The sequence below is a fragment of the Mustela nigripes genome, chromosome 2, assembly GCF_022355385.1.
Source record: "Mustela nigripes isolate SB6536 chromosome 2, MUSNIG.SB6536, whole genome shotgun sequence".
Classification (NCBI taxonomy): domain Eukaryota; kingdom Metazoa; phylum Chordata; class Mammalia; order Carnivora; family Mustelidae; genus Mustela; species Mustela nigripes.
In genome coordinates this window covers 53,143,270-53,165,607 of record NC_081558.1, presented here as the reverse complement: position 1 = coordinate 53,165,607, position 22,338 = coordinate 53,143,270, and the positions used below count along the sequence as shown (strand labels likewise).

At 39.3% G+C, this 22,338-nt stretch overlaps 1 protein-coding gene across 3 annotated transcripts in view; it reads left to right on the top strand.

The window, feature by feature from the left end:
- The window catches only part of VGLL4 (vestigial like family member 4), a 154,546-nt gene that overhangs the window by 11,581 nt on the left and 120,627 nt on the right, over positions 1-22,338 (top strand). For all 3 annotated transcript variants that reach the window (XM_059390342.1, XM_059390343.1, XM_059390344.1), the window contains exon 2: positions 3,038-3,114. In XM_059390342.1, the coding sequence (XP_059246325.1) occupies positions 3,051-3,114 (64 nt within the window). In that variant the 5' untranslated portion in view covers positions 3,038-3,050. The remainder of the gene's footprint in view (positions 1-3,037; positions 3,115-22,338) is intronic.

Sequence of the window (22,338 nt, the reverse complement as noted above, 5' to 3'; positions counted from 1 at the left end):
GATGATCTTTTCTATTTTACCAAGAAGATTAGGAATGTGAATGTCATTTTTTTTCCTTCTGATTTTATTCATGTTCCATTGTCTCTGGAAAAAAAAAAAAAGACATGAACTGTGGTTGATGACATTGCTGCCCTCACTGACAGCCGGCTTTGACTTTCCACTTACATCTTCCTCTGCCCCCCACTGCCCCATTTCTGGTATTGCGATTTATTTATTTTCCAACCCCCTTCACCTATCCCCTTCCCCCTCCCCGTGCAACCTCCAAACTATTTGCTGGCTCTGACTTTGTTTTCTCGGTTTCACATTGGAGCGACTCTCAAGTTTTGTCTTTGTCTGCTCATATTTCCAGACCTGTCAGTCTGTCTCCAGTGTTCTGTCCCCACAGCTCCTGTAATGCTGCATAGCTGTATCTTTCCAATTGTTTACCTTGCCTTTGGCTTCCCGTTCCATAGATGGGACTACGTGATGCTACCAGGATAATTTTCATTATCAACGGCCAAGCTAGTTCTCTGCTCAGAGATTTCAGTGGCTCCTTAACGCACACAGGAACAAACCCAAGTCTCAGTCTGTCCACAGTGTGGCCCCAGTCAGAACTCCCATCCCATCCCTGTCTCTTACTTCCTGTCCTTGTTTTACTCTTTTTTTTTTTTTTTTCTAGCCAATCGGGGCAACTTGTTCCTGAATAGATTCTTCTTTTGTTCTTCTTTGGAAGAACTTATATATCCATACTTCAGAGGCTCTTAGTTCTGTTTTCTCCACAAAGTCTTTCAGAATTCATTTGTATTTTTTTTCATCTTTATTTCCTTATTTCTATAGGGCTTTGTTTATACCACTGTTTTGGTACTTAACATGTCTTCCCTTAATCCATTATTTTCCTAAGTGTTCCCAGTAGGAACAGTGCAGTTTGAGCCATCAAAAGAAATAAAATCTTTTGCATCCACATTTGCAACAATGTGGATGGAATTAGAGGGTATTGTGCTGAGCGAATAAGTCTATCGGAGAAAGACAGTTACTATATGATTTCCCTGATATGAGGAATTTGAGAGGCAGGACAAGGGGTCGTATTGGGTAGGAAAGGAAAAAATGAAACAAGATGGAATTGGGAGGGAAACAAACCGTAAGAGACTCTTAATCTCACAAAACAAACTGAGGGTTGCTGGGGGGTGGTGGTAGGGATAGGATGGTTGGGTTATGGACATCGGGAAGTGTATGTGCTATGGTGAGTGCTGCGAATTGTTTAAGAGTGATGATTCACAGACCTGTACCTCTGGGGCAAATAATACATTATATGTTAGTAAAAATAATGAAAAAAAAAAAGAATGGTGCAATTTAAGAGATTTCATTCCTTTTCCTTTTCTTTCCTCTTTCCTTTCCTTTCCGTTTTCCTTCCCCTCTCCTTTTCTTCCCTTCCCCTTTCCTTTCCTTTCTCTCCATGCCTGTGTTGAGACCATGAGGTTGAGAGTGACAGGCTCTACTGACTAAGGCAGCCAGGCACCCAAGGGATTTCATATGTAGAGAGCTACTATCCCTACTGCCTAAGCCTCATGCAGAAGGAAGGCATAGCAACATATTTGAAGCACAGGAAGGAAAATAAGCAGCTTAATTTGGTTTACTTCAGCATTTCCCAAACTTCTAAAAATTTTTTTTTCTTATAAAATAGAACATATAGTGCAAAACACTTTGGAAGATACTTAAACTAGATTCTTGTAGGCCTGTCTGTTGTACAGATTGGAAACTCTTTGAAAATAACTACTGGCCTTTTATTATTTTCCTGCCTTAGCACCTTGTAGATAGTTAATGTTTATTAAATGAAGTTGCATTGCCGGGCAAGACTTAATGTTTCTTTGGAGACCTGAAATATGATATTAACAAAGCAAGCTGATCTGCTATGTCTTGTAACTGACAAATATACAGTCAGTACTCAGTGCCTTTAAAAGGGTGTACTTAAGTTGCACTAATAGGGTGTGCCTATTTTCCCAATAATTGTGTGTGCCTGTGTTTGTGTGTTCATGTGTGTGTGTGCATGTGTACTTGTTTAAATAACCCAGAAAAGGAAAATTGGGCAAAGGGCCTGATTTTCTAGGTTTTTCACCATCTTTGAATCTTTTGCAGTCTTTGCTTTTATATGTATGCTGTAATTTAAGAAAACAAAATTTAAAGTAAAACCTAGGCTTATTAAAAAACACAGCACTAGGTAAATTGGTGATGGGTTGTGGTGATAGGAAGTACCATACAAATATGGTATTTTATTTATATTTTAAAGCATTTTATTTATTTTGGAGGGAGAGAGGCAGAGTGAAAGAGAGAATCCCAAGTAGGCTCCACACCCAGCATGGAACCCAACATAGGGCTTGATCTCACAACCCTGAGATCATGACCCAAGCTGAAACACAAGAGTCGGATATTCAACCAACTGAGCTACCCAGGCGCCCCCATAACATGATATTTAAAAACCAAGATTCCTATTGGAATGGAAAATACCAGTTGCATTGGAATTCACAGACCTTTCATGAGTACATCGAATATATAGTGATACGGCCATGCAGAGTCTCCGCTAAGGAGGTGAATGAACAGAACTGTTCAGTCTTAGTAATTTTTGTTAAAACTAGTAAACCAACAACACACATCACCACAACAAAATCTCAGACTGGTAGTAATACTACATTCATAGAGCAGCTTTTGTTCTGAAGCTGTTTTTTACTAGGTATGTCTGTATGGGCATGTTATTAAGCACACGCATAAAGGTTTATAAGCGCAAATAACATGGGCATGAATATTCACAATATCCCTTTTAGCTCTAAAACCAACTGCTTCCTGGAATCAGCAAGGTTGAGCTTAGTAGACAGAGTGGAATTTAACCCTTTGCTCTAGCTGTGCTGGACCAAATCCACTGAATTTCTTCAGACTGGGAAGAATTTCATCCTCTGACCCTTGATTTGCATGTGGTGGGGGAATCCTTCTAATTGTTAACTACCGCAATTCTAAATGAGTCGTTTGAATTCTCTTTAAGTTTTTTATTCTCTTTTTTACCTTCTAGGCTCCAACCAGGAATGGAGACACCATTGGATGTTTTGTCAAGGGCAGCATCTCTGGTGCACGCTGATGATGAGAAACGTAAGTCAGAAACTGTATTAAAGTGCTTTTTACCTGTAGCCTCTTGTCTCCCGCATTTTAATAGACTCATGTGTTTCTCCATGCAGTTCATTTTGGTTGTTTTCTTCAGGGATAACAGCTTAGTACCCTCATTTTTATTTTCAAATGCTAGGGATGTTTTATAAATGTCATCTTTGGATGCTGGAGCTCTAAGGATTAACTCTAGGAATTTTTGGCCTTTCTGGCTTCCTGCCTCTTGAGTGGAGATAGTCCTTAAGTGTCTCTGGAAGTTTAGATAAATGTATGTTGCTTGACAGACTAGTTGACCAGGAGAGAATTAGAGATGGAAAAAAATCAAGATCATTCCTGTCATAGGAATATGCAATGCATATAATGGAAAACAGTCTTGAAAATTCCATTTGTATCAGTGAGAAAGAGCAAATATTGGGGAAAAATTCACTAATGTGGTGGAGGACAGACGAAAAGGAAAGAGAACTTGACATGGTCCTCCATGAGATAACACCACAATGCGTTAAAGTGGTTTTCCTGCTCACCCTAAGTTATATTTATGTTATTTAAAAAAAATATTTTATTTATTTATTTGACAGAGATCACAAGTAGGCAGAGAAGCAGGCAGAGAGAGAGAGAGGAGGAAGCAGGCTCCCCGTGGAGCAGAGATCCCGATGTGGGGCTCGATCCCAGGACTCTGGGATCATGCCCTGAGCTGAAGGCAGAGGCTACCCACTGAGCCACCCAGGCATCCCGGTTAATTTGTTTTTAAACATTCTTGTTCAATGTTAAAATTGCTTCCTGAACAATATTTGTGAGAATGACCGGGAACAAAGTTAAGTGTTCTTTTCCTAAACAATAAAATGCTAATAACAAAAGAAATATCTGAGGTTGGGCTTTTATACATTATAAATTCTTTTTTTTTTTTTTAAAGATTTTATTTATTTATTTGACAGACAGAGATCACAAGTAGGCAGAGAGGCAGGCAGAGAGAGAGGGAGGAGGAAGCAGGCTCCCTGTTGAGCAGAGATCCTGATGTGGGACTCGATTCCGGGACCCTGAGATCATGACCTGAGCTGAAGGCAGCGGCTTAACCCACTGAGCCACCCAGGTGTCCCAATATACATTATAAGTTCTTAAAGATGAATTGCTTTTGAGCTTAGTGCACTATGAATTGGCAGGCTGAAAGGTGCTTGTCTTTAAAATGTAAGCTCTGCCTTTTCATGGGCTAAGACTTTTGGTTTTCTGAGCCTCGGTTTCCTCATTAGTAACATGAAATGGCAACGCTTTAGAAGGTATTTGTGAGGATTCAAGGAGGTATTGCATGGATGGTGCTTGTGTTAGCTCTCAGCTTCTGATGGGAACTGCCGCATTCTGTGCTCTCTTGGCACTTGGTTGGTTTCTGGTAGGATTTACTCTCATCTCTGTATTTGTCTCTGTGTCTGTATCCTCCCACCCTCTCTTACTACCAACACTCTGCAAAGTTATCTTTAGACTAGTGACTGGATGAGATAACAATTAGAGGTTTTTTTTTCTTTTCAACCTCTTCCATAATTTACATTTACTTAGCTTTTGATTGTTCCGAGGATATAACTACCCTTTGGTGTGGTATAATTATCCCTTGTAAGGAAATTGAAGCTCAGGGATGTTAAGTGTCATTCCCAAAGACACTGAGCTAAGGAGAGGCAGCTCAGGTTATAGGCTTTTATCTAACCCACAAAAACTTTAAGCCTCTAAGATTGCAATACATGTTATTGACTTGAATAGCTAGTTACAAGCTTTATTAAGTATGAAAGTAGTTACTTTAGAAGTTTTTATACTTTATAAGACAGTATAAGACAGTATTTTATATTTGTTTTATAATGCCCACATTTAGTTAGGATTAGTAAAACGAGATGGTGTTTATACAAATAAAAAATAGAAGTAATGACCTCAGGACAGCCCTTTGTGTCTTGGGGGTAGAGAGTAAAAGTTTCTTCTTTTTTTGTGCTACTTTCTCAGGTTCAGCCCTGGAACCCAGCTTCAGGGGCAGTGTGTTCAGGCTGGAGACCAATTCAATGAGCAATGATTAGACAGACACTGCCTTTATGGAGCTGATGAACTTAACTCTTGCAGCTGTAAAATGTATAATAGGGGAAGACGGGGAATACTTGGTGATAAAAATAGAATGATAATTTCAAGGGCTAGAGGAATTCTTACTTACCTCCTGTGTTTAACACAGCAGTTAGTGATTTGCAGAGTCAGGATCTATGCATATGCAAGGCCAGAAAGAACACAGAGTAGAATTTATTCTGGAATATTCTTCTTTGGACTCTCATGATTCCAATTGGTTTAGGAATGGGCTGTCATGATTTTGGAATCCCTCTGAAATAATTTCAGTTTCTCAGGATCCTTTTTTATATTTATTTATTTATTTATTTATTTATTTTAAAAAAATATTTTATTTATTTATTTGACAGAGAGAGAGAGATCACAAGTAGGCAGAGAGGCAGGCAGAGTGGGGGGGGGGGGGCGGAGCAGGCTGCCTGCTGAGCAGAGAGCCCGATGCAGGGCTTGATCCCAGGACCCAGAGGTCATGACCTGAGCTGAAGGCAGAGACTTAACCCACTAAGCCACCCAGGTGCCCCCCTTTTTTATATTTAAAGGAGAGGAAAAAAGTCCAAAGATGTCTAATCATTATTATTAACATGTAGACACCATTTTTAGAAACATTTTTATTTACAGTGGTGGTGTGTGGATCACCACCCATGAGAGCACAGAGTTAAAAAACTAGGCATTTGTTGTATTTTTTGTTATCTAGTAATGGAAGTATGTGAAAACTTATGCAGGTTATAGGCAAAGTTGAGCATTAAGTTCAGAGTTCTCTAGTAGATTTCTTAAGACCTATTTGGTCTTGTTCAGCCTGAATCAGCTTTCTCTGCCCCAGATTAATTCTATTTTAGCTTTTGTTATAAATTGCTGTTACACTTAACATTCTCTTCAACACTTTAAGAAAGTCTTGTGTATGTAATCTGATTTAGGTGTCTTATTACAAACAGAAAAATGTCCTACTACTTGAGATCAGTTTCCTGACTCCTGTAGGTGACCTGAATGATTGTCTTCTCTTTGGCTCACAGAGAACCGAAAACTCAGGCATTTTTGAAGATGTTATTGTTTGAGCATTTGAAGAGAACAGTGGCTATTAGGACTCGAGTTTATAATACCTGATAGCCTTAAGGCTTCATTATGTCTACTAGCAGAGAATAAAAGAAATATCTCAATGGTGGACTGTAGAGCTGAAGTCAATAGTGAAATGGTGGTTTTGTAGTAACACAATAGTCATTTATCTGGATGGCCTAGAAGGAGTACATTTACTTAAAATAATTATTCCACTGCTCATGAGACATTGATTTAATCAGCATCCAGGGTAATCCTGGAAGGTACTTATGAAAATACAACGTGAGATTGCCCGTTTTCCATGTGCTGGAGGAATCTTTCCTTTCAGTTGTGATTAATGCTGGTGCTGGGAAGACCCCAACCTTTTGCTAGGTCTGTTTTTTAGCAGTCAAAATTGAAAAAAAATTGAGGACAGGACTTAAGACACTGAGGTTTATTAGTCTCCTGTTTTTCCTCAGCATCTGTTAGGGTGGCTTTCAAACATTTTTGCCAATGCACATAGTACAAAAACATTGTGACCCTTGTATTGATATATTGATATAAATGATACAAAAGCTGCATGCAACAAAGATTACCCTGATTTGCATGGTGAGATGCCTGTTTTGTTCTTTATATTTTACTTTATTTAAAGGAGAGTGGGGTCATGACTCATTAAATAGACTTTAGGATCCACTGATGAATTCGGGCCTGCACTTGAAAGAACATGATTCGGTTATATCTCTTTTGTTGGATAAGCTTGCTGCTGGCTCCTCCCTTAATGTACTGGGAAGACCTGACTAACACATGGGTTATGAAGATATCATGAGCACGTCTGAACACTCTGGTATTCAGACATGCTGGTATAGATTGGTGACTAGACAGGAGTGACATCATCAGATTCTCTTTCAAGAGTACTGGAGGACTTGGCACGCCACTTGTGAGCAAACGTGACTATTCCATTAGAGGCAGTTCCTCCCTCTTTCAGGCTCTGTTGTTTCCAAATTTTAGAGGGGAAAATGGTCATTCTCCTTTGCTTAAATTTATTTAGTTCCATCTTGTTCCCTGAAGTGTCCTCCTAGCTGAACCATGGCTGTGTTGAGATTGCCTAGTAGACCTTAATTGAGAGGACAGCCATCTGATCATCTGTAGCCTAATTTGATGGCTTTGATCATTGCATTAGTGATTTTTATTCTTCATAGCTTAAAACACCCAAGAGGGATACTGTGTATTTCCATTCATGACAGTGGCTTGTTGTGGCAGTGATTTCCAAAGCGAGGAGGAAGGAGTGTTTGTAAGCATTCTGAAAATGCCTTACCAGGTGATTCTGTTGTTGGATCCCTTCTCCCAGCTGAGTTAATGGTACTGTGATACTGAGTTAATGATACTGTGGGCAATTCTGGATCTGAATCTTGAAGAAGGAGGGGCTAGGTCCACCTAAGTGTGAGATGCTCTAAAATTCCTTGGCTATCATATGTTCTCCCACCAAATGCACCAGTGGTTTATATTTTGTCCCATTTCCTCTATCTTTCTCTCTCTCTCATATATATGTGCATATATTTGTATAAATATGTGTATATATATATATCGGCATATATATAGATATATGTGTATATATATATATATATTTTTTTTTTTTCCTGAAACACTTGAGAGCAGGAGATATCATGCCTCTGTACTCCTAGGTACTTCAGTTATGTATTTCCTACACATGAGAACATTCTCTTGCATAATCACAATATGGTTATCCTTATTAAAATGTTATTTGAATATATATAAGCATAAAACTAGGCATAAAATCTTTATGCATATAGCACTTTAGCAACTTTAACCAGAATATGAATTTATAATTTAAATGCAGCCATAAAAGTTAGCCGTGATGTGGTGAATAGTAATCTGCTCCAGCTAAAGCCTGTTTCTCCAGTGTGGTCCTGCTTCCATGCTGGGTTTGATTCTTCAGTGTCAGGTGCCTGTACTGCAAAAGTGCCCTTTGACACAGGTTCTTCCCCGTGTTGATCTTTGCAGATTCTTCTAAAATACTCCATTGTACAGATGGTGGTGACATAAGTTGGCCTTCTTTTAGGGCCTGTTTGGATTTCATATTAGGCTTATTTCTATCCTTTTCTCATTAGGCCAGGAAGAAATGCAGAGAGTCCCTGAAATCATGTGCCAGTACCTGGTTGTACAGTAAATGTCTGATTTTTTTCCCCCAGATTTTCCTTTTTGGAAGTAAGCTCTGTGGCCCACATGGGGCTCAAACTCACTACCCGGAGAACAAGAGTCACATGCTCTCTTGACTGAGTGAGCCATTTGTTCCTGCTTATGTCAGATTTTTAAAGATCTCATTAATATAACAACACAAGTTAAAATTCCTCACAGACTTCTGAGCTTTGTCTATGGACTTCAGTTTAATCACTGTATTATCTCATTTAGTTCTCACAAAAACCCTATTAAGTAGGTATTCTGATTAGTTCCATTTTATAGATAAGGGAACTGAGGCTTATAGAGTTTAAATGATTTGGATACTAATTATAGTAATTTGTTATACTAATCAATAAGGATCCACAGCTGGTAGTGGCTGTGCTGAGATTTGAAGTCAGGCAGTGCGACTCTGAAGCCCACGCCCATAATTTCTCTGCTGTCTGCCTTCTCATTGAAGACTGGGTTGCTGAGTGAATGCATAAATGCGCGCACACACACACACACACACACACACACACACAACTTCTGTAAAGCCTACCTCCACTAATAAGTTAGCCAAGAGGTTTTTCTTTGGAAGATGTTTCCCAACCAGTGAAATAGCATTTCTTGAGTATTAAGTAGCTGCAATCAGCCAAATGAGAGGAGGGGTGGTGGCTTGTTATTCAGGAGCCGCAGGGACTCTGCCATGTATGTCCGTGGCTCAGATGCTCGCAGCCACAGAGCTCTTTCTATGGAGCCGCCTTTTCTGGTAAATCTCTCTCAGTTAAGATGCTCTGATGGGGATGGGTGGCCTCCCAGAAGAACAGATCCCTTATTGCCAAAGTAGTTCAAGTCGAGATGTGATAACCACTGTTCAGAGTCATTGTAGGAAAGACTTGGTTGGGGGGTGGGTGGCCACACTGGCTGACCTCAGGTCCTGTGAGTCTGTTAGATCCTAGACTTGCTCAAGGCCAGGATCCTGTTCCATACTGCTTTGTATTCCAAGCTTGTACCATTTCATACATATGGTTGGCATTTAATAAACATCTGTTGGTAATAAAGTAACCACTGTAGTGAAAGGTTCATCTCTAAGGAATTAATTTATTTTACACTAGCAAACACGACTCATTATGATTATCATTATTACTATTAATAATGTACAAATTGAAAGGAGTACTATATTCCACTTGATAGTAATTAATAGTTGGTGAAACATTTTCATTTGATGGTTGTAACAGGAACTTTTCTAGTAGGCTGGGTGGGAGATGTCAGAGAAAAAAAATTAAGCCTGAAAAAGTTGGATGCCTAAATCAAGATTAAAGTGTTAAAAAAAAAAAAATTGTGACCCTTCTCTCAGTGCCTTCATGTGTAGTCATGCTGTGATTGCCAAAGACGTGTCCTCTGTTCCTGAGGAGTGCAGCGGACTCTAGGGGAAGGAGGCACGAGGTCTTGGGGGAGCTTGCCTCCTTCTCTGACTCCATGTTCCCAAGCCTCTTTTGGATTTTTGAAATTAAGGACTGTTTTTACTGCCCTTTCTAAAGGTTGGAGTCATTAATAATATGCTTTGTGCTTTCAGTTATTTCCCCTTTTGTGAACAGTGGCATTGAAAATGTCATCTCCTAGAAGTTTATTTTACTTTAAAAAAAAGTCCATGAAGCCTAAGTAAGGTGGGAGAGTATTTCTGTGCTAACTTAAGACACTCTAGGTGTGGTCACCTGCTTTAATCAAAGTTTGCCTCCCAGGGTAAGCACCTGGCATATAATCAGAAGGGCTCCCCTCCAGAGACAGCTACTACAAATGTCTCTGCTATTTTTGTACTTTTATATCAGCTCAAATTAGCATAATAAATGTTAGAAATGGATCTCCACTGGTGAAAATAATGGCTTGTTAATTAGCATAATGGATGTTGGAAATAGATTCTTCTCCCAAATAGCTCTTCAGCCATTTGAGGGTGATTTATTATGTTTCCTTTAAACCAATATTTCTCAGTCTTTAGAAATCCATGCTTTCCTTTAATACACATAAAAATATAATGAGCTACTTTAATGTCATTTGGAATTCAGTTTTAAATGTCAGAGTCAAGAATCCTTGGATGAAGTACTTATTTTTTTCATTTGATACCCATCTTCAGTGTCCCAGCATGCTCCTTCTTTTCTCTCGAAAATCACTACCTGCGCCCCACCCTGCGCTCCCCTGCGCCCTCCTCCTCCCTCCCCCTGCCCTCCCCACCCCCAAGCAGGATCATCCCCAGCACCCACAACCCTTCTCTGTTGCATAGGCCTCTGAACTCAACGTTGGGAGTCACTATCTCCTTTGCCACCTCTGGCTCCTTCATGTCCCTCCTGTAATAGGTACATTCAGAGTAAACAATGATTTTTGTGTGTGGTCTGGGGATTGTATCCCCGGTACTGCCACCAGCTTTGATCTGGAGTTCTTTGGACAAAGGAAGTAGGAGGGCAGACTGGTGCCTAGGGTGGGAAGTGGCCACGCGTCAGACTGTAGAGAGCAGGGGAATCCTGCAGAACACAGGGCTCTTTGCCCCCTTTCAGGAGGCAGCCACAACCCAGCTCCAGTCATTCTCTTGTCAGAGCCAGCTCATGGGGAGGTGGCTGTCTCAGCTCAGGACATCATGCTGGGAACTTGCAGTCAGCCTCCATGGGCACATAGGCTTCTTTGGTCTTTCCTCTCAGTGGAGCCAGTTAACATTACCCTGTGACTCCTTTTACATGGGAATATGGGGCTGGATTTGCCAAATTTTCTGATTCTTAACGACAGACTGAATCCTGGATTTTTATGTAAAATGTGTAGATTTTTTAAAATGCCATGTGAGCTAAACAATCATTTCTCTGCCAAGATCAGACCTGTTAAGTGTTACTCTAGTATGTGCTTTGTGGTCTAGTTTCAATACTTTTATTAACATAACCTAAAATCATAGTAGATTAAAAAAAAAAGCAATCTGCATCAGCTTCTCTCCCTCCTCTCACTGTAGTTGTGAATTACTATAGCAATTCTTTAAGAGCTGAAAACATTGACCCACCTCCTAGTATCTCTCATTAGTTTAATATGGAAGCTAATTTGGATATGTGTGTATTTTTTCTTTGAATTCAGATTTTCTGTTAAAAGATGGAGGCCACATCTTTGCTTCACCTTGTTTGTTTCTTTAAGATTTATGTTTCAGGCTTACAAAATACTTATTGACTAGATATGGGATGTGGATGTAATTTGCAGAAGGAATACGTTTCAGTTTACACTTTTAGGGAAATAGCATCAACTTAGAAAAATCAAACTGTTACATCCTTAGTGGCTTTAGATTTATTGTAACTGCCTTTTTATTGGATCAAGCTCTTGATTCCTTGTAAATGAAATGAATAAATCTTTCCTGAAATCTGGGGAAGTTCCCATTTCCTTCTCTAAGACTACCTCTCTCTTAAACTTTGTATGTGTTGTTTTTTCTCCCTCGGAAAAATATTGGTTAAATGTCACATCTTTTGTGGAACTTGCCATGTTTAACTAGATTGTAGTCGCTTTTTTAATGAACTTGACAAAGCAGAAATCTGTTTTGTTCACCAGAAGGCAGGGACTGAGAAGAATGATTTTTCTTCTCCTTAGCAAAGTGTTCATTGAGGTGCTTCGAATAAAACAGTTTAAATTGCAAAAGAATATTTCATTTAGGAACTCAGGAGGATAGACTGGAATTTGGGGGCAAAATGGCAGCCTGAACACATGCTTTTAACTCCTGTCTTTATAAAAATCCTTTAAAATAACAAAATATAGACATTAAAAAAAAATCTGTTATACTGCTAGAAAACCAGAAAAGGTGCCCACCTTCAGTAGACCAAAAGTTAGGAAGAATTCCTGGAAAACTGAAAACAGATGGCAGATGGGATTAGATTGACAAAAGGAAACAAAAACAAAAAATCATAACCCAAAACACAGGTGCAGAAGAAAATGGAATTAATAGCAGAGCTTGCAGTGACTAACTGCTACTGAGGGGAAAGGGCCCTAGAGCCAAATTCAGGAAACTATAAAGTATTGCATTTATGACAGTGACTTTCTGGCAAAGAACTGAGAACTGTGCTCTGAAGAAAGTGGGTGTAGGGATATGAGAGAAGCAGAGTAGAGCTTGATATCAGCATGGGCACCCCCAACAAAAAGCAGGGTGTCCAAAGCAATGTAAGCCCTTCCAGTAGGCAGGATCTTCACCACTAGAGGAAAGATTATTTCTGTAGGTTTGTGTCTGTCTCCCAGCTTGCTGTCTTGCAGGTTTCCCATTCATATGCCCTAAAGCACAGCTGGGTCCCTGGACACTCCTCTACTATATAAGAGTAAAGGTACTCCTCTCTGTGTAAGAGAGCATACTCCCCAAGGAGAGACCCATTGCTAGCCAGCCCACAGATGTGCGGGAGCTGCCCTTGTTGACTGCCCTAGTCTTTTCTGCTGAAGTATGAATGAAAATCAAAGGATCATCCGACATTCAAGGAAAACAAATAGGATAAGAGAAAGACCCAGAGTAAGAGACTTCAGGGAATATATGAGAAGTTAAAAACATGTTAGTTGGTATCTTCAAAAAGACTTGAGGTAGTGACTATGTTAAATAATAGCCTGCTTTGAAAAAGTATTATTGCTGCAATAAAGTTCATGGAAATTTAACATAGGGTTATTGAACTTCAGAGATTAAATACATCAGCTTTAGAATCGGGTGTATATGATTAAAGACAAATTTAATGATCTGGAAGATAGGCAACAAAAGTTTGCAGAATATCACAAGGAACTTAGGAAGTAATAAAGATCTGAAACATCCACCAACTGGAAGTTCTGGTGGGGTGAAGCCAAAGAAGTACAGGGACGATGCATTTATAAGAAAAATAGGAAATTAATGGGCCCACTGAACAACCAAAATAATAATAGTCATAGTAGTAGTAACAATAACACCAAAGTAGAAAGAAAAGAATTGGTCTTTTATTTTTATAAATAAAAATGAAAATCAATAAACCTAAATGATAAAAAACTTTTTTTTTTTTTCTAATAGGCCAATAAGTGACAAATCTTTGGGCAATTTGATTAGGGAAAAGAGGATATATGCCATTATAGAAAACGAGAGATGACAAAAGGTGCATTATGATGAATATAGATGAGAATAATACACAAACACATATACATGTAGAACAATGAAAAAATGTAAGTGAAATGAATGATTTGAATCACAGAGAGACAGAAACCTGAATTGGTTGATGATTATAGGAAAAATTGAAGAGATAATCAGAGATATGAGTCCTAGCCAGTTTTATAAGTAAATTTTATCAAATCTTCAAGAAACAAATCTCCCTTCTAGTGTGTAGAGCACTTTCTAACTCCTTCTGTAAGGATAGTATAACTATGATACCAGAAGTGGACAGGGAAAGCACAGGGCACATGTATACCTTACAAATCAGTTCCTCCCCCCCCCCCTTTTTTTTTTCAGTTTCCTTTTTAACATAGATATGAAGATCCCAAATTAAATATTAAAAAAGTCAGTCTAGCAGTGTATTAAAAGAACAACATATTACATGTCTAGATAAATTGTTTGCATCACAGGAATGCAAGGATTGGTCAGTACAAGGAAGTCTTTTTTCTTTTTAAAGATTTTATTTATTTATTTGACAGAGATCATAAGTAGGCAGAGAAGCAGGCAGAGAGAGGGAGGGGGAAGCAGGCTCCCTGCCGAGCAGATGCGGGGCTCCATCCCAGGACCCTGAGATCGTGACCTGAGCCAAAGGCAGAGGCTTAATCCACTGAGCCACTCAGGTGCCCCCGTTTTTTTTTTTTTTTTTTTTTTTTTTTAAAGAAGAAGGAAGTCTTGTAAAGTAATAAATTATTTGTATTACTTTAGTAGATTAAAGAAGAAAAATTCATGTAAGGTGCATGACAAAAATCAAAAAGAAATTCAAAAATTCAGCATCAGAAATGATAAAAACTTAGGAGAAAAGAACTTTCTTACATTGATAAAAGTATATGTTATCAGCATCCGTATATGGTGACAACTTAGCGTGAGCAAAAGAAACTTTCTGACGTAAATAAAAGTAACCCACTAGAAACCCATGATCAGTATGTTTAACAAGACAGTTTAAGTCAGGATCAAGACAACTCAAATAGCATTAAACTTGAAGTTCCTGGTAATAAATTTTTTTTCAGGTTTTTTTTTTTTTTCCAGTTTTTAATTTTATTTTAGCTCCAGTATTGCGAAGATACAGTGTTATTTTAGTTTCAGGTGTACAGTATAGTGATTCAACCTCTGTATATAATGATTCTGCACATTACTCAGTGGTCATCATGATAAGTATACTCTAAATCCCTTTTACCTCTTTCACGCATCCTCCCACACACCTCCCTTCTGGTAGCCATCAGTTTGTTCTCTGTAGTTGAGAGTCTCTTTGTCTCTCTCTCTCTCTCTCTCTCCTTTGTTCAATTATTTTGTTTCTCAAATGCTGCATATGAGCAAAATCATATGGTATCTTTCTCTGACTTATTTTGCTTAGCATTATACTCTCTGGTTTCATCTGTGCTGTTGCAAATGGCAAGATTTCATTCTTTTTTTTTTTTTTTTTTAAAGATTTTATTTATTTATTTGACAGAGAGAAATCACAAGTAGATGGATAGGCAGGCAGAGAGAGAGAGAGAGAGGGAAGCAGGCTCCCTGCCGAGCAGAGAGCCCGATGCGGGACTCGATCCCAGGACCCTGAGATCATGACCTGAGCTGAAGGCAGCGGCTCAACCCACTGAGCCACCCAGGCGCCCCCAATTTCATTCTTTTTTATGGCTCAATAATACTCTCTCTCTCTCTCTCTCTCTCTCTCTCTCTCACACACACACACACACACCCTACATCATCTTTATCCATTTATCTATCAATGGACAATTGGGCTGCTCCCATATTTGCCTATTGTAATTAATGCTGCTGTAAACATAGGGGTGCATGTATCCCTTTGAATTAGTGTTTTGTACTTTTTGGGGCAAATACCCAGTAGTTCGACTGTTGGATCGTAGGGTAGTTACATTTTTAACTTTTTGAGGAACCTCCGTACTGTTTTCCATAATAGTTTGCATTCCCACTAACAGTGTACAAGGGTTCCTATTTCTCCACATCTTCACCAATACTTGTTTCTTGTGTTTTTTATTTTAGTCGTTCTGACCATGTGAGGTGATGTCTCATTGTAGTTTTGATTTGCATTTCCTGATGATGACTGATGTTGAATGCCTTTTGTCCGTCTGGATTCTTCTTTGAAAAATGTCTGTTCATGTCTTCTGCCCATTTTTTAATTGGATTATTTGTTTTTCTGGTGTAAGTTCTTTATATATTTTGCATACTCACCCTTTATTGGATATGTCATTTGCAGATATCTTCTCCAATTCATTAGGTTGCTTTTTAGTTTTGTTAATTGTTTCTTCGCTGTGTAGTAGCTTTTTATTTTTATGTAGTTCCAGTAGTTTATTTTTGCTTTTATTTCCCTTGCCCCAGGAGTATAGCTGAAAAATGTTGCTGTGGCTGATGTCAGAGAAATTACTACCTGTGTTCTTTTCTAGGATTTTTATGGTTCAGGGACTACATTTGGGCCTTTAATCCATTTTGAGTTCATTTTTGTTTAGGGTATAAGAACATGGTCCAGTTTCATTCTTTTGCATGTAGCTGTCCAGTTTTCTAACAGCATTTATTGAAGAGACTTTTTCCCATTGCATATTTTTGCCTCTTGTGTTCAAGATTAATTGGCCATATACTTGTGGGTTTATTTCTGGTTTTTCTGTTCTTTTTCATTGATCTATGTGTCTGTTTTATGCCTGCCTCATACTGTTATGATTACTACAGCTTTTTTTTTTTTTTTTTTAAAGATTTTATTTATTTGTTTGACAGAGACACAGCAAGAGAGGGAACATATGCAGGGGGAGTGTGAGAGGGAGAAGCAGGCCTCCCCCTGAGCAGGGAGCCTGATGCAGGGTTCCATCCCAGGACCCCGGGATCATGACCTGAGCCAAAGGCAGAGGCTTAATCACTGAACCACCCAGGTGCCTGATTACTACTGCTTTGTAATATAACTTGAAATCTGGGACTGTGATACTTCCAGTTTTGTTTCTTTTTCAGGATTACTTTGGCTCTTAAGGGTCTTTTGTGGTTCCACATAAATTTTAGGATTGTACTAGGGGTGCCTGGGTGGCTCAGTGTATTAAGCCTCTGCCTCCAGTTCAGGTCATGATCTCAGGGTCCTGGGATCGAGCCCCACATCGGGCTCTCTGCTCAGCGGGGAGCCTGCTTCCCCCACTCTCTCTGCCTGCTTCTCTATTTGTGATCTCTCTCTCTCTGTTAAATAAATAAATAAAATCTTAAAAAACAATTTAGGATTGTTCTAGTTCTGTGAAAAATGCTGTTGGTGTTTTGATAGGGATTGAATTCTGGCCAGCAAATTTTTGAAAACTGAAAGGTATAGTCAAAATTGTAATTTTCAGATGTTTATAAATAGTCTACTAGAAAAATCATAATGTCCCCATGTATCATAATGCGAAAAAACTACTAGAACTAATAAAAGACTCAAATAAGGTGGCTGATTATAAGAGTAGCATTTAAAAAAAAAAATCAATGTTGTCCTACCTGTAATAACCAGTTAGAAATTACCTCTAGAAAAGTCTTATTCACATACCAACCATAGATACAAAATATTTAGGAAAATACCTAACAAGAAACATGTAAGACCCACATGAAGAAATCATAGAAGGACATGAAGATGATCTGAATAAAAGAAAATACCATATTCCTGAGTAGAAACGTTCAGTCAAATAAAGGTGTCAGTTACATTCATTTTAATCTTTTTAATCCTAATGAGATTGCGTGATTCAGTATGATCCTAGCCAGAATATCAAAGGTATTTTAAATTGACAAAATTATCAAAATTTTTGAAAAATAAAGGGTAGGGAGGGAAGGGACTTGTGATGTCAGGCACTAAAAAACTCTATAAATTGTATTACTATAAAGCAATTAAAATAGGGGTAATATTGGCGTCAGGATACCTACAACAGTATTTATTAAATTTTTTAAAAACTGCAATCTGGGGTGCCTGGGTAGCTCAGTAGGTTGAGCCTCTGCCTTCGGCTCAGGTCATGATCTCGGGGTCCTGGGATTGAGTCCTGCATCAGGCTCTCTGCTCAGCGGGGAGCCTGCTTCCTCCTCTCTCTCTCTCTCTCTCTGCCTCTCTGCCTACTTGTGATCTCTGTCTGTCAAATAAATAAATAAAATCTTAAAAAAAAAAAACTGCAATCCATAGCTGCAGTACATTTTATAGTAAAATCAGATTTGACTATCCAAATTCATAAGATAAATGGAGATAGTGTGCAGGAATTTTGTTGGGGGGGCTGTCAGGATTGTCCCTTTGGGGGAACGGAAGCACACAGGAGCAGAAGAAGTTGGGCTCCTGGGCAGGCCCAGCAGGTCCTGCCACTCTCTTTTGCCTCAGGCTGTCTTCTGGTGAACCCAGTTTATAGCAGACCTCTGTGCAAACAGATGCTAGTTTAGGATTACTGGGCTGGTGAGGACCTTGATTGTTCTCTTGTTCAACCTTCTTTCTGATGCACAGCTGCCCTCTGCAATATATATATATATATATATATTTTAAAGATTTTATTTATTTGTTGACAGAGATCACAAGTAGGCAGAGAGGCAGCAGGGAGGGAGGGGGAAGCAGACTCCCTGCTGAGCAGAGAACTCAATGTGGGGCTCTATCCCAGGACCCTGGGATCATGACCTGAGCTGAAGGCAAAGGCTTCAACCCACTGAACCCCCCAGGCACGCTTCTCTGCAATATTCTTGTTGTTTAGCTCTCTTCCTCTGCTTGAAGGTAAGAGATGGGAGTTTATTATGTAACTGCACTGTCAGTGTTGAGCACTTGGAGGAGTTAGACTGCTTTTATTGTTGATATTATTATTTTCAAAATTTTATTTATTTGAGGTAAGAGTGTGTGTGTGGGCGGGCACTCGCATGCATAGGCAGGGGGAGGGGCAGAGGGAGAGGGAGAAGCAGACTCCCTGTTGAGCAGGGAGCCTGACACACAGGGACTCTCAGTTCCAAGACCTGAGCCAAAGTCAGATGCTTAATCAGCTGAGCCGCCCAGGCACTCCTGGAGCACTTTTACTATTGAGTGAGAGTCTGCATTCCTGTAATGTTCTCTCCTTAGACCCACTTCTCCCAGCTACTAAGAATACCTCTTCCAATCCTTGTTATTGTTCCAATTTCTACCCTTGGGAAAATTGAAGAAAGTTACATTTCTTTTAAGTTTCTTCTTTAATCCTTTTGAAATATTTCATTTTCTCACCTATTTCTTGTATGATGTCCTTTCTTTATTTTTCCCTCCAGCTTTATTGAGGTATAATTGACAAAACTGTGTATACTTAAGATGTGTAGCATGATGATTTGATATGTGTATGCAGTGTAAATGATACCACATCTTCTTTATCCATTCATCTGTCGATGGATATCTGGGCTCTTGCCATATTTTAGCAATTGTGGACATTGCTGCTATAAACATTGGGGAGCGTGTGCCCTTTTGAATCATTGTGTTTGTATCCTTTGGGTAAGTACCTAGTAGTGGGATTGCTGGGTTATAGGGTAGCTCTATTTTTAACTTCTTGAGGAACCAACATACTGTTTTCCAGAGTGGCTGCACCAGTTTGCATTCCCAACAGTGTAGGAGGGTTCCCCTTTCTCCACATCCTCGCTAACATCTGTTGTTTCCTGACTTAATTTTAGCCATTCTGATTGGTGTGAGGTGGTCTCTCACTGTGGTTTTGATTTGTATTTCCCTGATGCTGAATAATCCTACACCATTTATTGAAGACTGTCCTTTCCCAGTCTGTATTCTTGGCTCCCTTCTCATAGGTTAGTTGACTGTATATGTGTAGGTTTATTTCTGAATTCTCAATTGTGTTTTATTGCCCTAAGTGTCTGTTTTTATCCAGTATCTTACCATTTTGATTACTATAACTTTCTAATGTAGTTTGAAATCAGGAAAGGTGATGCCTTCAGCTTTGTTCTTTTTCCATATTCCTTTGGCTATTCAGGGCCTTTTATGATTCCATACACATTTTAGGATTGTTTTTTTCTGTATCTGTGAAAAATGCCATTGGAGTTTTGGTAGAGGTTGCATTGAATCTGTAGACTGCTTTGGGTAGTATGGTCATTTTAATGGTAGTAATCTTCCAATCCATGGGTAGGAGATGGCTTTCCAGTCTTTAAAAAATATTTTATTTATTTATTTATTGAGGAGCATTTATTTTTTGTTAGTGCATGAGCAGGTAGGGGGGGAGGAGCCGAGGGAGAGGGACAAGCACACTCCATACTCAGTGAGGAGCCTGATGTGGGGCTCAGTCCCAGGCTGCTGAGATCATGACCTGAGCTGAAATCAAGAGTTGGATGCTTGACTGACTGAGCCATCTAGGCGTTCCTCTTTCCGTTTTCTTGTATGACGTCAATTTCTTTCATTCTTGTGGTTTTTTTATGTTCAGAACTTTCACCTCTTCGGTTAAATTTCTAAATCCCTTAGCATTACTAATTTTATTCTACATTGTTATTATTCTTTTCACAAGTGGTTCAAACCAGGCCTTTGTCATATTACTCCCTTTTCCATACATATTATCAGTTATTATGCCATTTTAAGGACCTTTGTGTCAGCTGCTCTTTCTTTCTTTCTTTTTTTTAAAATTTCACTTACTTATTTGACACCAAGAGAGAGAGATCACAAGTAGGCAGAGAGGCAGGCAGAGAGGGGGAGGCAGATTCCCTGATGAGCAGAGAGCCTGATGTGGGGCTCCATCCCAGGACCCAGAGATCATGACCCGAGCCGAAGGCAGAGGCTTATCCCACTGAGCCACGCAGGTGCCCTCAGCTGCTTTTTCTGCCTGAAATACTCTTCTCTCAAATCAGAATTGCCGGCTCCTTCTTCATATTTGGTCCTCAATATGGATGTTTCCCAGGGCCGCAGTATTACTTTCATGAGTCTGAGGCACTTTTGCCTTTGCAGATATCTTTTGTCATTAAAAAAAAAAAAAAAGCATTAAAGATTATACTTTATGACTGTATTGGTATAAAGATGAATATGTTAATATTACATATTAAAACATTCTCTATAGCCTAAGTGTTCACATTTTCTTCTGATTTTGAAACAAACCATTTTCATGGGCCTCCCAAAATATTGCAGGCTCTAGGCACTGTGCCCTTCTTAGGGCAGGGTCGTGCTCTGTTGCATGATATTATGGTATGTATTATATTTCCTGCTTAGTGTCTAGAGGAGAGCCAGGCACATGAATGTAAGAAGAAACCAAGTGATACTAGGCTCCAAGTGGAGAATTCTCTTCTGGCTAAAGTACATGAGAATTGCATATTCCTAAAATGTTTAAACGTTTTTTACGTATTTTTTGTTTTTTGTTTTTTTTTAAGATTTTTGTTTATTTGAGAGAGCGAGAGAATGAACAATAGCATGAGCAGGGGCAGAGGGTGAGGAAGAAGCAGTTTTCCTGCTGAGCAGGGAGCCCAGTGTAGGGCTCCATCCTAGGACCTTGGGATCACAGCTGGAGCTGAAGGCAGATGCTCAACTAACTGAGCCACCCAGGTGCCCTCCCCTCTACCTTTTTTTTTTTTTTTTTTAAATATTGTTCAATTTTAAGGTTATTTCTAATTTTCCCATTTATGCATTCAGACAACTTCTCCATCTTCTTTTCCCTTTAGGGTTATTTCTTTACAGTGAGTTTCCAGACAGGAATCACTAGGTCCAAATTTGTGTGTATGCCTCTATCATGGCTGTCCTCTAGTCTTAAAACAAAACACTATTCTCTGGTTCTTATTTTATCACATATAGTTGAATTTTCAGTTAAGTAACCTTTTGTTATGTGGTGTGAATCAGTTACTATTTTCTCTTTATTGTTTTAGATATTGTTAGTTTATTATTTCCAAGTATGTATGAAATTCTTGAGGGTAGGAGTCTATATTCTCATCCCAGCACAGTATAGAACTTATTAGTAGGTGCTTAGTTTTGGTTGCTTGGTTGTGAAAAAAAGGGAAGTTTAGAGAGGAAGCTAATTCTGGGGGCAAGATGACAAACATTATTGATATCTGTTCAGACGATCATTTCTAGCAGTCTGCTTTTGGAATTTATTCCAGAAAGATTAACAGTCAACTCTGTGGGAAGGGATCATCTATGAGGGAGAGAAAATCATAGCGGATAAAAGCAAGGCAAATGAGCCCTGGGAAGGGGAAGGAAGGGGAAGGATGCTGCCATGTAAGTGCTATTACAGTGATGTATGCATTTCTACATGCAGTCCTCACAATAATTCCACCCTTCCATCCATCCATTCAACAACTATTTATTGAATGTTTCTGGCATGACAGGTGCCGTGCTAAGTACTGACATGGAGGTATCATCTGCTTTAGCCAGTTGGTGGCAGAGACGGGGTGGGTAATCAGACTTCACTGACTTCATAGTGCATATCCTTTCTAGTATGCTATTTCAACATAGGTGAACATTAAATTGACTATTGGAGGGGCGCCTGGGTGGCCCAGTCGATTAAGCGGCTGCCTTCCGCTCAGGTCATGATCCCAGAGTCCTGGGATCGAGGCCCACATTGGGCTCCCTGCTCAGCGGGAAGCCTGCTTCTCCCTCTCCCACTGTCCCTGCTTGTATCCTCTCTCTTGCTGTCTCTTTCTCTCTGTGTCAAATAAATAAATAAAATCTTTAGAAAAATTGATTATTGGGAGTTAATCATGCACATTTTATTTAGAATTTTGTAAGGGACTTGGTGTAAGTGCTATCCATGAGAAAAAAACAGTATCCACCAAGGCATTAAGTTATGTCTTCCACTGTCCTCCCCACTGCCTTTCTGGAATTAATCTTATTATATTTTGAGACCCTGTAT